Genomic DNA, 17,097 nt, shown 5'->3' with positions numbered 1-17,097 from the left:
AACTTAGGAAAGTGATAAATAAGTGTAAACTATATTAAAAATGGATTTACTTGCTGTTATATATGTCATGGCATGACAGGTGAGGTGAGGTGAGGTGAGGTGAGGTGAGGTGAGGTGAGGTGAAAAGGGGTTTAAGGCCGCGTCCAAGATCATTGCACTTATATAGCGACGTGCATGTACGCGTGTGTGTGTGGCTGCTTGTACTAGTCCGGACTGATGCTGATTTATAGTGCTAGTACACTGAGATACCATGCCGCAGTTTAACATGAATACCCCACTCGGACACAGTATACTGACCCCGAGCCGACCAGTCCTTGTTTTAGCCCTTTAATGCCGAGCGCCAGACAGGGTAACAACAAGTACCCTCTTTTAACGACTTTTCGTATCCTGGGATCGAACCCTGGACCTTCCGCACTGCGGGCGGACGCTCTACCACTAGACCACGGAGGCGGTTCATGGCATGACAGATGACTGTAGTAACATGAAATAATCGGGTGTTCTTATACTTCTTTTGAGTAACAAGACAGATTAACTATAATAGTTATATGAAATAATCGGGTGTTCTTAAACTTCTCTTGAGTAACAAGACAGATTAACTATAGTTATATGAAATAGTCGGGTGTTCTTATACTTCTTTTGAGTAACAAGACAGATTAACTATAATAGTTATATGAAATAATCGGGTGTTCTTAAACTTCTCTTGAGTAACAAGACAGATTAACTATAGTTATATGAAATAGTCGGGTGTTCTTATACTTCTTTTGAGTAACAAGACAGATTAACTATAATAGTTATATGAAATAATCGGGTGTTCTTAAACTTCTCTTGAGTAACAAGACAGATTAACTATATTTGTATGAAATAATCGGGTGTTCTTATACTTCTTTTGAGTAACAAGACAGATTAACTATAATAGTTATATGAAATAATCGGGTGTTCTTATACTTCTTTTGAGTAACAAGACAGATTAACTATAGTTATATGAAATAATTGGGTGTTCTTAAACTTCTCTTGAGTAAAAAGACAGATTGACTATAGTTATATGAAATAATCGGGTGTTCTTATACTTCTCTTGAGTAACAAGACAGATTAACTATAGTTATATGAATAATCGGGTGTTCTTATACTTCTTTTGAGTAACAAGACAGATTAACTATAGTTATATGAAATAATCGGGTGTTCTTATACTTCTTTTGAGTAACAAGACAGATTTACTATAGTAATATGATAGAATTGGGCCTCTTTAACTTCTTTTGAGCAGTACACATCAAGTTCGCACCGTCATGAGACGACAAGCACTCGGAAAAACGACGTGAATTCCTTTCACGTTTGTCGAAAGTCTGGTCATGCCTTTCCTGTTTTTGGGTTGTCTCCAGACGGACACAGGAAGTAGTTTAGTGTGCGAACTATATTTTAAATGAGGCTTGAACAATCCATCCCTAGCCAGGACAAACGTATCCCAATTAAAATGCCAGGACCACGGTTCAGGGTTTCAATAGATCCCAATATTCACCCCAACGTCCCCGAAGGCGCGATAACTCGATGTATATTTCCGAGAAGTGTTTTTTTGGGTGCAAATTCGACAAATAACACACATTTTTCTATATTTTCGAACACATCTTAATTTAAACTACCGTCAAATCCATAGCAAAACGAACGCACCCAATAAAAGTGCCAGTAGCACGATTCAGCATTTCAATAGACCTCAATACTGCCGCCAACGGCCCCACAGACGAAGATAACGAGACACGCAGCTTGGCCTGAAGTTACTCCACAAATATAATCAGTTTGCCAACAACAGGGGACTCAATTCAAGCATCTGCCTGATCAATTCTTCCTTGCCCAGTCAGAATGTGATAAGTGTTGGATGAACGGAATACAAACCGGGGTAATTGGATTGTTATCTTACATGTATTACGGTAGGGACGAATAAATTGATTTGTTTGCCTTTAGTGACAGGTTTGTGTGCAACTTCTTATCCCTTATCTTTTAAGAATCCAAAATACTAGAACCAGTTCAACTCCCTGAGGAGAGTCATATTTCTTCAAAGAGAATCCCCTACCCTAAGGTTTTGATGTAATTGCCTGAACAGAATACTGATCGACACAGTCATAGGCGGCCTATGCCTGGAGCTGGAAGTCAGAAGAATTGTACTTTCCTTGAGATAATGGTCATATCTAACCACGAAGAAGATCCATTTACGTCCATTATACACCATACTGCCTTAGTCTGTAGTCGGTAAATATTTATCATTCCGTTGACGAATTGTTTGACGTCATTTACAATTACAACACGTCAAAACCCTTGATTTGATTTCATAAGGCGGCGAGAAGAACACGGCGAATATAAATGTTGGTGATGGCCAAATACCCATTTTCTAATGTACATGCCGTAAAAGGCGACTATGCTTGTCGTAAGAGACGACTAACGGGATCGGGGGGCCAGGCTTCCTGACTTGGATGATGCATGTCATCGTATTCCAATTACGTAGATCGATGCTCATGATATCAATCAGTGGATTGTCTGATCCAGTCTTCCCGTGCGAGGCGTTACACAACAAACAAACAAACTTCGTTGACGTGTATGTGTAAGATTTGTACCAATACACGAAAACAGGGAAACACGAAATGATCAATTCTTGGACCTTTACCACTTTAGTGAAACCCACAAGCACGGGTAGGTTGCTGACAAACAAGAATCATAATCTGGTCAAATTGGGATTCGAACTCAAGCCTAGTAAACAACACTACAGAGAGCATTGCCCCTTCGTTGCTTGGGTTTGTTTGTTTGTTTGTTATTTAACGCCGCACTCAGCAATATTCCAGCTGTATGACGGCGGTCTGAAAATAATCGTGTCTAGACCAGACAATCCAGTAATTGACATCATGAGCATCGATCCACGCAAATGGGATACGATGGCATGCATCCACCAAGTCAGCGAGTCGGACAACCCGATCCCGTTAGTCGCCTCTTACGACAAGCATAGTCGCCTTTTAGGACAAGCATGGGTTCCTGAGGACCTATTCTACCCCGGATCTTCACGGGTCTCGTTGGCTGGGAACCTAGCTGCAGATGAATACTAGATACGTCCGCCGCTTGAGTGTGCATGTGTAAGTGTGTAAAAATACATTCCATTTCACGCTAGACAAATTACTGTCCATATTCACCTTATATCATCAACGCGTGTGATTTTTATTGACATTCTGGAACATCAAGTCGTATAGGAACTCGCGCTGGCAAATGAAATAGCTTAAACAGCCATAAGAACAGAGCGGCTATTCGCAAAGAGACGGACGTGAATTGTTCGGAAACGAGAGAACAATGGCTTACATAGGAAATCATTGCACTGCAAATTGACACTGGGTAATTCTCATCGATTAATGCAAATATATTGGCAATGAAGCCAGAGACTCCATGACGATGGAATGGCGGAAATGGCATTGATGGTGCAGTGTGCGCCTTCTCGGGCATAAATAGTTTAACAGCTTGAGAATATTATCATACAAACTAGAGAATTATTATTCGACCTAAGGGTCAGTGACTGGTGTCGTTCACCCCCCATCTCCTTCCTTGTAATTAATGTGTTTTGGGGGTCGACTTCGTCAAAGTAACCATATTATTCTTCGCCTCTGTTTTCCGTATTGGAGAAACGTATAGCGTTTTTCGTCAATATTTGCATTAGTTTTTTAGATTTGTCCTATTTTATTACTCTAATTCCAAAATTGTGTTTAAACAACGTGCCCTAGTACAAATTTACAATTTGCATAAATGTTTTTGGTGTCAGTGGTAACTGAACCACGGTATTGTATGAGACCAGGCAATTATTGTTGCAAGAGGTATCGATATTCCTCTGAATTGAAGTTAAATTGCAGAAATTCTGCAACATGTTTCGATCGGTAAGGGGGCACGGGTGGCCCAGTCGTCTATGGAAGGATTGCTGTGCATAGTTGGAACCCTAGGGCACGCCAGAAACCTATGACTATGGTTCGAATCCCGGTTCGTCCCGACTATGTTTCGAGGTTTGTCAGCACCATACCCGTGCTCGTGGATTTCACCAAAGTGGTAAACGTCTGAGACCTGTATCACTTCGGGCTTTCCTCCCACGTTAAGCTCACACGCCCTGATATAACTGGAATACTGTTAAAAGCGGCGTTAAACCAAGCTCACTCACTCACTTCAACGGTAAGATTTGGGTTTGGGTGTGAATGTGATGTATACTTATAGATGCACCTATTATATCATTGTATGAGGAGTAAGCTGGCGTCAATCAGAGGTGAGTGAGTGAGTGAGTTCAACACGACTTTCAACTTACAGTATTTCAATTATTGCGCGTGTCAGCTTGATGTGGGAGGACATCTCGGACGGATGACACAAAGAATAGATATAAGATTAATATCCACAGTGGGATTCGAACACATGCCATTTTCATTGCGGGTTAACATAATAATAAGGTCACCTTGGGTCCACCGGAAGTGAACTGTCCTATGAAAGGCATTGGGATAACTGACTTGTAGAATCCTGAAATGAAATGCCCCAAGTAGTCTGTTTACTAAATAACGCGGCACAAAATATATCTTATCGTTTCTCAGGTCTTTATATTAATTGGTTAATGGGTCTAAATTAGATTTATTGTTGCCATGTTTGTGTAATTCTATATAAACAGTTTATTTGTCAAAGTAATTAATTTTCAATTTGCGATTTTCTTTGTTTAATTTTACAAAAAAAATTGGCCTAAACAATTGTTTTAAACTAGATTCGAACCCTTCATTCATGTTTATTAGGGTCGATGGATCCGAAAAGAAAAAGAAAGAAAACGATCAACGAAAGCAGTTCTTCTTGTCATGAGCCGACCATTTGATATTCCTTTGTTCCCCCCCCTTTGGCCCTTAAATCACTAGTGGCCTTAGAAGGGGACCCGTGAAGATTCCGGGGTAGAATAGGTCTTCAGCAACTCATGCTTGCCGTAAAAGGCGACTATGCTTGTCGTAAGAGGCGACTAACGGGATCGGGTGGTCAGGCTCGCTGACTTGGTTGATGCATGTCATCGATCCCAATTGCGTGGATCGCTGCTCATGATATCAATCATTGGATTGTCTGGTCCAGACTCGATTATTTACAGACCGCCGACATATAGCTGGAATATTGCTGAGTGCGGCGTTAAACAAAAAACCAACCAACCAACCTTAGAAGGGATGTAGGGGTCGCATTCTACCCGACTCTATTTCTCTCTCACACCCACCACACCAACTCTAACCCACACAAGACCCCGCACTCAACTTTCGGAAGTATTGTTCACTGGTAGCTCCTGACAATCGATAGATGTGTTGAAAACAGCAATCTCTCGATTATAGACATTCAACAAAACAAGACTGACTTTGAAGCGTGTAAACATAACAGGTCCTTTAATGTCATCAGACGCCGTCACCATGGCAACAACATCAACGAAGGCATCATAACAAATATGAATATGGCATTTTCACTGACCAACAGCGTCTTGCACATACAAAGGACATCACGAGGGTGAGCGGCTAATTTCTTCTGTGTTGATCGACTCCCAAGAGAAGTCTGCAAAACATCATTACTTTCACGAAATTACGCCCTAATCAACAAAGCGAGAAAGGGAAACGTTATTTTATTATTCCCTTGATGACTTTATCGAAAAACGAATTATACGATGACGAATGAGATTGTAACTCAGCAGTTTTTCATCCCTACTGGACTGGCTGCTTAAAAAGCTCAAAGGATATAAAAAAAAGCGTAGTATTTTTATTCGGCGAATGGATAGCTTTCTTGAATTTGTGAATTAGTTAACTTTACAACAAGATCTGAGAGCTGGTTAAGGGGCAATAACATATTAAGATATTTATAGTTCGGAATACAGAAAATTATCACGATATTAAAAGCACGCCTGTTTCTTTTTATACTTGTTCTGATATTTTTTTCTGAAGCGTGAATGGTAAGCGGACGAGCCTGCAAACATTGTGTGTTTGTGTTGACGAAAGTGAGTGAGAATGGTTTTACGCCGCTTTTAGCAATGTGCCAGCAATATTATGGTGCGGTACACCAGAAATGAGCTTCACACATTGTACCCAAACGTGGCGATCTTTCAAGTATTGAATATAGAATGTCCATGCAGATTATTTGAGTCCCACTCACAGGAAGAGAGAATGTTCAAGATCCATTAAATGAACTGATTGAGTAGATTTTGTTTAAGACCTCAGTCAGCACTGGTCCAGCTGTATCATGATGGTCATGAAATAATTGAATCTGGACCAGACGAACCAGTGATTGAAAGTATTCGAGCAACGACCCACGCATTCTGGGCAAGATTGTAATCAGTGAAATTGGACACCTGGGCTCAGAATTCGGCACTCCGACATGCATAGCGTATCCTTTCCTTCCTAACCTCTTGGGTTTGATTGATTCTCTTGCCGCCCTTAGCAATATTTGGAATCAAACCCTATTCTTTGGCATAACAAGCATAGGTTTCCCCCCACACATTACCCCACTGTCCGTCTTTTTTGGCCGTAAAAGGCGGACCCGTGAAGATCCGGGGTAGAATAGGTCTTCAGCAACCCATGCTTATCGTAAAAGGCGACTTTGCTTGTCGTAAGAGGCGACTAACGGGATTGGGTGGTCAGGCTCGCTGACCTGGTTGATGTGTGTCATCGTATCCCGATTGCGTGGATCGATGTTCATGATATTAATCACTGGATTGTCTGGTCCAGACTCGAGTATTTACAGACCGCCGTCATATAGCTGGAATATTGCTTAGTGCGGCGTTAAACAACAAACCAACCAACCAACGTAAAAGACGACCAAATGGATTGGTTGAGGGCGTGTGTCATTGTATCAATCAGTGGATTGTCTGGTCCAGACTCGATTATTTACATGCGTCGTCATATAGCTGGACTATTGTTTAGTGCAGCTTTAAACCAAAACCAAAACAAACACAAACAGAAATATTGCAGCTATTAATAATATCAAAACAAGGAATACATTAAATGGAGAATCTCACCCGAGTGTCAACCGAGATCAAACCTATGAAGACGAGTTGATGACGTCAGAATGGTCTGCAAAGCATTATGATGCTATTCCAAAGTTCTTGATCTCACCCAAACATCTGCTGAGGAAGCCAGTCTTGAATCATGATAAATGCGCTTTACACATTCTACCCAGATGGGGAATAGACCTCGGGTCTTCCTATTCGTGAATGCACAACATCTGCCCCATCTTCCAGAGGCAAGAGAGTTAACTGGCTTTAAAAAGTCGAATTTCCACCCTTGCCAAACGAGGATGGTATTATGGAGTTAGATTTTGGCTGGGCTAACGAGTCTATGCATAGTCCAATCAAAATCACGAACCGAAATCCGGTTCGTAAACTGGCATGCAGAGTTCGGTCGATTGCAGGATTTGGACAGCATGTGCACAGCAAACTCGTTGTCAACAGATATTTTCCAAATCGTTTCAAGTTTTTAATCAAGGTGCTCACGTGATTTGATGCACTTCGCGGTGTAAGAACCGTTTAATCACAATACAGATCTTGATTGTCGATCAGATCGTCTTGACTGGGCGCCGCCATTTTGTTTGAAGCAAATGCTAGTGATACGAGAGGTTGAATCTGATTGGTTCATAGGGGGGGCATAGAAGGGACATAATTCGCAACAGCCACTGGTAGCGCTATGATCGGGCCCAGGAATTCCAGCCTAGTTCGGCAAGGGTGGAAGCTGGACTTTTATAGTCAGTTAACTCTCTTGCCTCGGGAGGATGCATCTGCCCCTAATGAATGAACACCTAAAGCACACCATTCTTTTCAGTTAGGATCGATTATCTGTATCCCCTTTAAACGTTTGTAATACTCTAATTCATCACCCATCTATACGTACACGGGCACATTTTTTATTCTAAGCAAGATGTTATTTCCGTCATGTTTTACTAATGCCATGTTATCTCAAAGACGCAAAGCGTAACTGACATCCCCACCACAAGCCTTCTTTCAACAGGAATTTTTTGTCATCTATGCTCACTGGTGGTCACGAAGTAAATAACTTGCCTGTATACAGAACTTCTGAACTTCCTTCTCTCTTTAGACTTAGATTTGAATAGTGAGTGGTCTTCAGTCGATGCAGAAGCATATCGGTTATGTCAATCCAAGACGATGATCTCCCTTTACGTACGCGATCAGATTAACATTATTCCATTGAAATTACTTTTAACTACCTCTTCACAACACGTTACCTTGGAAACGTATACACATCATTAAAAAATGCCAAGCACACACGTCAGCGGGATTAAATCACAAATTATTGAATTTCGAATAATTGTGATGTATGCTACCTTACTCTCAATTTCCATTATCGCATTCGTGACTCGCGATACTTAACGAATTTGGTATTATGATTGTCCAAGCACGTCCAATGTGTTATTCTGAATAATGTATTTTAGTGGGCGTCATCGGGCCCGGTGTATAACACACATAGCAGAAAGACCACCATGACCCAAGGCTCAGGCAATGTAGGCTAATGATGTTCGCATTAAGATGTTTATTAAAGACCACCACAGCGTCCCTAATTACCACCTCTTAAAATAAGCACATCAAAAGGCTTCTTGGTTTTTAGTTTCATTATACACTAGGTATAATGTATCTCGGAAAATAGCATTTCATGAGAAAGGAAACACGGCCAAGACCATGTGCTTTAGGATCTTGGTTGCGGGATAAACTTTGTAGCAGGGTCATCACTGTAGATTGCTCTGTCATTTCTAATGGAATATATGTCAGGGAGTAGTAAGAGAATGTTCCCCTAGGGGGCGTATGTCGCTGGGAGCAAGGTAATGGATATAGGCCACTGCTTTATATGGGAAACACAGCTGACAATGGACCTCATTAGAAATTTAATCAGTGGATGGAACGTCACGTGTATGTTGTGATGCGACGTGATTACTTCAACAATGTTAACATGCTCAGAAGTTGTTTGATCAAGGTTACAACACTCAAGGCCTCAGTAAAGCTTTCACGAAGTTTTATGGTAAACATGTGAAGGACATTTCCAAATTTGACGCATCAGTGACAAAATTGATGTCCGATGCAATTCCCTATTTTGACTTGTACCATATGTTCCCATGTTTTTTTCAGGTGAACAGTTGACTTGCCTTTGCGTGTGTTTGTGGCGGATGCCACCGGTGGGGCAGGATACGCTCACCTTTTCGCTAACACCTGGTATCATTACTATTTGATAGTGTTTCATAAACACATGCTCACGATATAGTCGGAATTGTACTATCGACTCTGCTTAATGCAGAGATTTCTATTGGATATGGAAATGATTTTGTAGCTTTATTTATGTAAAGAACAGAATAGATTAATCTTGAATAAATTTTGTATATAAATATTCACATTATTTTGTTTACATCAAATGGTTTTCCCTACCTTGGAAACCTGGTTCCTCTTCCTTCGTTCAAAATACAAGGAATGATTCTTACATGAACAAAGACTAACCACATCTTTTCTAGATTCTTCAGGTAAAACCCGATAAAACAGGAAAATAAAAAGTCCCATTTATTTAGTGTTAAATGTCGTCATTGCGCCCATGGTTTGAAAGTTCTGCAATAATAACAGGTCCTCTTGTGTGTTTATGTGAACGTCATGGCTTATTTGAAGATGAATATCATTTGTTCTTCTTGTCCATATCTTAAGAAAAGCAGGGAAAAACTATTTGCATGTATATTTAATAAATATCGATCATGCATTCATCAATGTCCTGTAAAAATGTTAATTTTAACAGAGGCTTAGTCAGTTTATTTGAAGAGACATTTGACTAGTTACTCTCTTGAATTGGCAGCAATACATCACACTTCATTGTACATTGCATTCAGGTATTGTTTTAATATTTAATAGCAAGTGACTGAATTAATGACCTGGGTCGCGTGGCATCCAATACTGAATAAACTCTCTCTCTCTCCCTTCTCTCTCTCTCTCTCTCTCTCTCTCTCTCTCTCTCTCTCTCTCTCTCTCTCTCTCTCTCTCTCTCTCTCTCTCTCTCTCTCTCACTTTTTCTCTCACTCTCTCTAAAACTTTCACTTTCTCTCTATCACTCTCTCTACACTCACCTCACTCTCTCTTGCTCCTCTCTCACACTCACCCTCTCTCGCACTTACTCTTTCTCTCTCTCACTCTCTCTCTCTCTCTCTCTCTCTCTCTCTCTCTCTCTCTCCCTCTCTCTCACAGTATCATATTTATCACATTCGTATCCAGACATAACAGCCAAGATATATTATATAAACACGATATTTCACCGCTTTACGCTTTACTAACATTAAGCATTGTTTGATGAGGAGACCACTTTTTTCTATAAAATACACTAATAAGCAGCAAAACATTAATCAATGCAGAATCCAGCAAGGAATAGTTAAAATAAAACGTACCTCCTCCATTTTTCTGTGTTAGGTACGGGAATCTCCATACGTTGCCAAGTCCAACAGCGTAACCAATCAGCGACAGCATAAACTGAAACCGGTTATCCCACAATTCCCGTTCCTCGCCAGTATGGCGGCTTATCTTTTGCTCGAGATCAATGCGCAGAAGATTTGCAGTGGATGCTATTGGTCCAATACTGAGCGTACTTCCGTAAGATGGTGTTGATGCGGTGAGGGACAATCGAGGATCGTTGCTAGGCTCCGGGACTTCCTTATTCAGATTTGGCAGAGCGAGGCGGTCCATCTCTATGCCTGGATCCAGTTCTTGATCCGACATCTTGCACCAATATTATTCCAACAGTTATTTCGGAACAAAATCCCAAATTCTTACACTGTAATATATCCTCCAATGGTTGTCTTCACAGACGATACTAGCACAGCAACATGGCGACGCAGACGCACTCCGAATTTAAGAATATGATGACGGAGTAGTACTTTACAATGTTCACTTCCTTTCACTTACGTCACTTCCGGTCCATAACAGTTACTTCCCTGAGTTTCACTTCCGGTGTACACTAGTCCCCAAATATGGGCCTTCCCTATACATGTTCTCGTGACGTCATACCTGGATGTAGCACCATTGTGACCGCATAGACCTGCAACACAACCATCCGGGCCTTTTATATAATTATATACTTTATGAAGATAAAACAAGAAAGCACATTACGTAATATATAAACCTTTTAGCCACCCCTGGCTGTATGTCTACCGGGGTTATGCATGTCAAAATATTAATATCTGAGGCAGTATCAACATCACGCTGACAAAATACTCTCTTCTGTGTTCATAATTCATGAAACGTGGAAAGTTCATACATCGGAACAGCCATCATTCTATTGATTGACTCTCTCACCTTTCAGAAAAGGCGGCAATTGACATACCTTTCTCATGGACACCAAGACAGGCGAGACAGTTAGAGATATAATACTTGTTTTAAGACCACTAGGTATAGCAGTTCGTTATAACGCCTTAAGGTTTGTACAACTAAAAGGCAGTAAGTTGGTGCAATTCATCTCGTTATTATACCATAGGGCATTATATTTCTACAGCATATACACCCACCGGAATAAGACGTCTCGTAATAATTCCATTGGTTCTTTAAGTGACATTTAGAAGTTTGTTTGATAAGGGAGACAATTCTTCGGATACACATCTTCTTTACTATAACGAGGGGCGGTGGGGTAGCCTAGTGGTTAAAGCGTTCACTTGTCACGCCGAAGACCCGGGTTCGATTCCCCACATGGGTAAATGTGTGGTGTCCCCCGCCGTGATATTGCTGGAATATTGCTAAAAGCGGCGTTAAATCATACTCACTCACTTTTGTAATGAATGCGACGTTTCGTTGGAGGTACTAACAGCGTTATCTTATCAAATGGTGTTCAGAATTGTGAGGTAGGAAGGTTATTTACATATGGATGAGTGGTGTTTATACAAGGTTGAAGGATAATAGATGAAGTTTACACAACATGTAAGGTTGAAGTATGAAGCCTGCTAGCAGTACATGTTAAAATAAATAAGATAAACAGACATGCTTGAAGAAAACCATACAGTGATTGATATGGACAGGTTATTGGAAGCCAGAATTAAGATGAGAAGAAGATTAAGATCTCCCTTGTTCAGAATGTGAGCGAGTGAGTTGGGTTTAACGCTGCTTTTAACAGTATTCCGGTTATATCACGGCGTGCAAGCTTAATGTGGGAGGTAAGCCCGAAGTGATGCAGGTCTCAGACGTTTACCACTTTGGTGAAACCCACGAGCACGGGTATGGTGCTGACAAACCTTGAAACATAATCGGGGCGAACCAAAATTCGAACCCACAATCCTAGGTTTCTGGCGTGCCCAAGGGACGCAACTCTGCACAGCGAATCGCGGCGCCTTAGACGACTGGGCCACCCGTGCCCCTTAATTCCATCAGGTTCATACAACGAAGACGAACTGGTATAATGTGTCTAATAATGCCACACGGTTAGTATGGAACATTCTGGCAACTGGTATAGGACTTCACGTGTTAACGTTCATAAGATTCTTACAATCATGACGCAGTCAAAGGGAATAACATGACTCGTGATGATGCCATGGCTTAGTTAAGTTAAGAGTTGGTTTAAGTTCGAAGCGGTCAGCTGGTATTATGCGTCTCGTTATTCCGCCATTAGATTAAAAACAGCATGTACAGTTATAACACACCTCGTTATGGCGCCATAGGGTTTGTACAACACAGAGGCATTCAATTGGTATAATACATCTCTCAAATAACGCATTTATGTGCCCTCGTTATAACACCCTTAGGTAAGAGCAGTATGGAGGCAGTCAACCTGTATAACGGGACTCTATATAACGCCGTGAGTATAGTGCCAGGATATGCAACAACGTTATATATATATGCACTTGCTTGATAACGGTGTTAGAACCTACACCTAAACGTCGCTCTTAATTGTAATAAAGAAGTTGTTCATCCATAAATTCTTATCCTTACTATGTAACAACGGTTGTGACATTTTGATATGTTTCACAGGACGTTTGGACTAATGCCGATTTTATAGCGCTAGCCAACTGAGAATCCATGCCGCAGTTTAGTATGCATACCCCACGCAGACATAGTACACTGACTCAGGGCCAACCAGCCCTTTTAAGGCCGAGCGCCAGTCAGGGTGACAACAAGTACCATTTTGTAACGTCTTTCGGTATGACGCGGCACACGCCCAACCACTTGACCACGGAGGCGATGTGAAAGGCGTGACATTAACTGCATTTGGCAATATATACTCAACGTCATTGAAGATTGTAAGAGATAAAACGTCGCATTTTCATCTTCCAAGAGTGCAGCTCAGTCGCATCTAGAATGAACAATTTAATACCCACATTGACTTGGGCGTTTATTGCACGTGCATGTGCTAAACCACTGGTTGCGTTCAGGTGTGTGATTCTCCATCACCTTGCAATCTTGCAAATCATTGATTTTAATAGTCGTTGTTTGAAGACAGCTTCCAATCAGTGTGACACAGACACACTGTCAACATACCCAGACATATTGACGCGTGTTGTTCATGCTTGACACCCTACATACCTAGGAGACTCTTCAATACTGACGCTGATTACACTTCCCTGACAGTTATGATGTGGGTTTGTATGGTGGCCGAGAGGGGACATCGCTTTCTCGCTTTCAGTCATGGCCGCGAGAAAGCGATAAAACGATAACACAAGACGAGAAAGCGGTAACACGAGACGAGAAAGCGATATTCATTTCTCGAATCGCTTTCTCGCGGCCGTAATTGAAGGCAGGAAATGGATGTCCCCTCTCGGCCTCCATAGTTTTAAGATGGAGCCGTTGTTACATGTGGGGAGATTGTTTTATCCCTTGTTTGTTGCGTTACAGTGACTAACATTAAACTACGCCCCGTTTATCCGGAAACTCATTTTCCTAATGCTAACATTAAGGAAAACATTAAAGTGACGATTACCAACGAGCATGGGTGTTTTGTTATGATTATGAAACACTTTGGTTAATGAAAAGAAGATGAAAAAGACATAGGACCATCATAAGACACCTTTGTTGTGGACGTTTTATACCCGAACTGTTGCTTGTTCTGTGAAAATACTCTGTGTCCACAATCAGAAACCTTTGTTTTTTCTGCTAATGATGCTAGCACTATGCGGTTGCCTGTATTTGGCCTCATTTGGAGCATGCATCAGACGACAATCGGAGATCGATTATCTAAAGGTTAACGTGGCAGCGCCATACTTGCACCACTTGAAGTAATGGAAACACAGAGAATAGTTCAAAGCCAAAGTAAAACGCATTCAGTAGTTCAAACTGGCAGCATTAAGACTTCAAAGAGATTCCATTCTGATATTGCGAAATTCTTAGCATTCGTCGGAATTCAAAGGTGTGGAAGCATTATTGGGATAAGTATGTTCACAGAACACTTTCGAGACAAATTAATGTCATATTTCGCCAAACTCAGCAAAATAACAACTTTATCAAGATGGTTGAATGATTGAATCGGGTCCAGGGAAACCAGTGATTGACGGCATGAGCACCGATTAACATTGTTAGGGCACGATGACACACAACCGGCCAAGTCACACATTGTAACTAGCCGATCCTCAATGGTTAGCACTGATGGCAAGTTTGGGGTTCTGGGCACCTTGAGTTTGTCCTGTGAGAAGTGTCATATCTCTATCATGAATCACAAAACAGTGGTATGGAAAAGAATTTAATATATCAACGGTCAAAACAATTTGTTTATTAATAATATGGCCAGACAACTGTATTTTCCTGTTTCATGGATTTTCCTGAGGAAGCAGACAAAAGAATGAAAAAAGATGTTTTCCGATTGAATATTCTGAATTTTTTTTCAAGGGTCTCAAAAAAACATTTCTTCTATCAAGCAATACAGTTCATTTCAAAGAAATTTATTTTGTCGGTAAACCAAGAAGATGTATTTGTGCAGCCTAAAATAACACTAACTGTCCAAGTGTTGTTCAACGCTGAAACTGACTGGGGGTATAGTTTGCCTCTTATCAGGGTTTCGACCAAATTCGGGGGCACGGGTGGCCCAGTCGTCTAAGGCGCTGCGATTCACTGTGCAGAGTTGCGTCCCTTGGGCACGCCAGAAACCTATGATTGTGGGTTCGAATCCCGGTTCGCCCCGATTATGTTTCAAGGTTTGTCAGCAATATACCCGTGCTCGTGGGTTTCACCGAAGGGTAAACGTCTGAGACCTGCATCACTTCGGGCTTTCCTCCCACATTAAGCTGACACGTCGTGATATAACTGGAATAATGTTAAAAAGCGGCGTTAAACCCAACTCACTCACTCACTCACTCGACCAAATTCACGTTCTGTTTGTGCAGTATCTTGATTTGGAAGACGTCATGCCCCTCCTTCAGGAACCTTTGTGACTGCATAAAATAAAAACAAGACATATTTGTTTCGTTAAAGAAAAAGAAATGACTCCAGCAACTATTTTTGATGGATGGGTCTACAAACAGAAGTCCACAGAAGCAACTACGTGAATGTTTCTTGATATGGCTTGAAAACGTTTCACCAAACCAAAAACTCCACTAACTCAGAGAAAGACCGCATGGTCCTGAATTTGGAAGTTGCATATATTAATTTGCCTTTGCATGTGTTTGTGATGGACGCCAGTTGTGGGGCAGGACATGCTCATCTTTTCGCGAACACCTGATGTCATCACTATTTGAATAATGAACTCTGCTTTCATCAGATATTACAATTATGGGAAGGGTTTTATCGCTTTTAATTATGTGAGCTATTAGACAAGAGACAACAGCTGCCTTTAACTGTTGCTGAGCCATTTTAATGGCAGTAGAGCATCGCACCGTATTGACTTCATATGAAATTAACAGATCACCGTTGCATTGGCACGACAACAGAACGGGACGCTGGAATCTACAGATAGCAGTTATGTTTTAAAAAGTAGATGAATAAACTATAATCAATACACAACGGATGTTATGTAGTGGACTGATAAGGCACTTTCCTGCTCAACTCCAATGTCGCCTCAACGTAGAACGATATGAAACTAATCGAGTGAGTGATTGAGCGGGCGGGCATTTAACTGGTGTTGTTCTTCCAAGTATGACAAATAATTATAGTGAGTGAGTGAGTGAGTTGGGTTTAACGCCGCTTTTAACAGTATTCCAGTTATATCGCGGCGTGTCAGCTTAATGTGGGAGGAAAGCCTGAAGTGATGCAGGTCTCAGACGTTTACCACTTCGGTGAAACCCACGAGCACGGGTATGGTGCTGACAAACCTAGAAACATAATTGGGGCGAACCGGGATTCGTACCCACAATCATAGGTTTCTGGCGTGCCGAAGGGACGCAACTCTGCACAGCGAATCGCGGCGCCTTAGACGACTGGGCCACCCGTGCCCCCCACAAATAATTATAAAAGCTTCGAAGATTTGGTATTGATTCTTAAGAAATTAACCTGTGTTTAAGTGTGTTAAATATTTGAGTGTCAAGTATTATATATTACTGTTTCGAATATGGGTGCCACCCTTTGCTGGTATCACAGGCCGGGGTGTTGCTGGGGTATTGCTAAAAACCGCGATAAACCCAACAAATGGTTTAACTGGCATAAATGGTTTCATCGATTAATCTTTAAATTAAAGCGACAAAACCTTTTCAATAATCATAAGAAATCTCCAGTAAAAGCTGAGTCAATTTACCCTTCCGGCTATATCATGATCATGTGTTTATGAATAACTATCAAATACTGATGTTACCAGCGTATCCTGCTCGCCGATGGCATCCAACAAACACATGCAAAAGCAAGTCAATTCATCTGAAGAAATACGGGAATATTATGGCACAAGTCAAAATATGGAATTGCATCGGACATCATTTTGGTAATGTTCCTCCACATGTCTACAATAAAACTTTGAAGTTTTTACTGAGCTTGAGTGTTGTAACCTAGATCAAACACATTTTGAGCACGAGTGGTGTGACACACCTTGACACTTTGACGAACGATCTCGACAGAAACTACAATATTTGGTGTTTTTATATCATCCTCATATCAATAACTAAATGTTTATGTTGACATCCAATCTGACGTTCACTTGTCTAAAAATACTCTTTTTGACGGAGGTTGTT

General features: G+C 41.1%; 1 protein-coding gene across 1 annotated transcript in view; it reads right to left on the bottom strand.

Annotated features, from left to right (window-relative positions):
• LOC124140864 (sodium- and chloride-dependent transporter XTRP3-like) overlaps nt 1-17,097 on the bottom strand; it is a 63,497-nt gene that overhangs the window by 39,683 nt on the left and 6,717 nt on the right. Inside the window, exon 2 of the mRNA XM_048397620.1 lies at nt 10,423-11,069. Coding sequence (XP_048253577.1) covers nt 10,423-10,750 — 328 coding nt within the window. The 5' untranslated portion in view covers nt 10,751-11,069. The remainder of the gene's footprint in view (nt 1-10,422; nt 11,070-17,097) is intronic.

This window comes from Haliotis rufescens, unplaced genomic scaffold, assembly GCF_023055435.1.
Source record: "Haliotis rufescens isolate VD_foot unplaced genomic scaffold, xgHalRufe1.0.p SCAF_17, whole genome shotgun sequence".
NCBI classification, from domain to species: Eukaryota; Metazoa; Mollusca; class Gastropoda; order Lepetellida; family Haliotidae; genus Haliotis; species Haliotis rufescens.
This window is presented reverse-complemented; position numbering and strand designations above follow the sequence as displayed.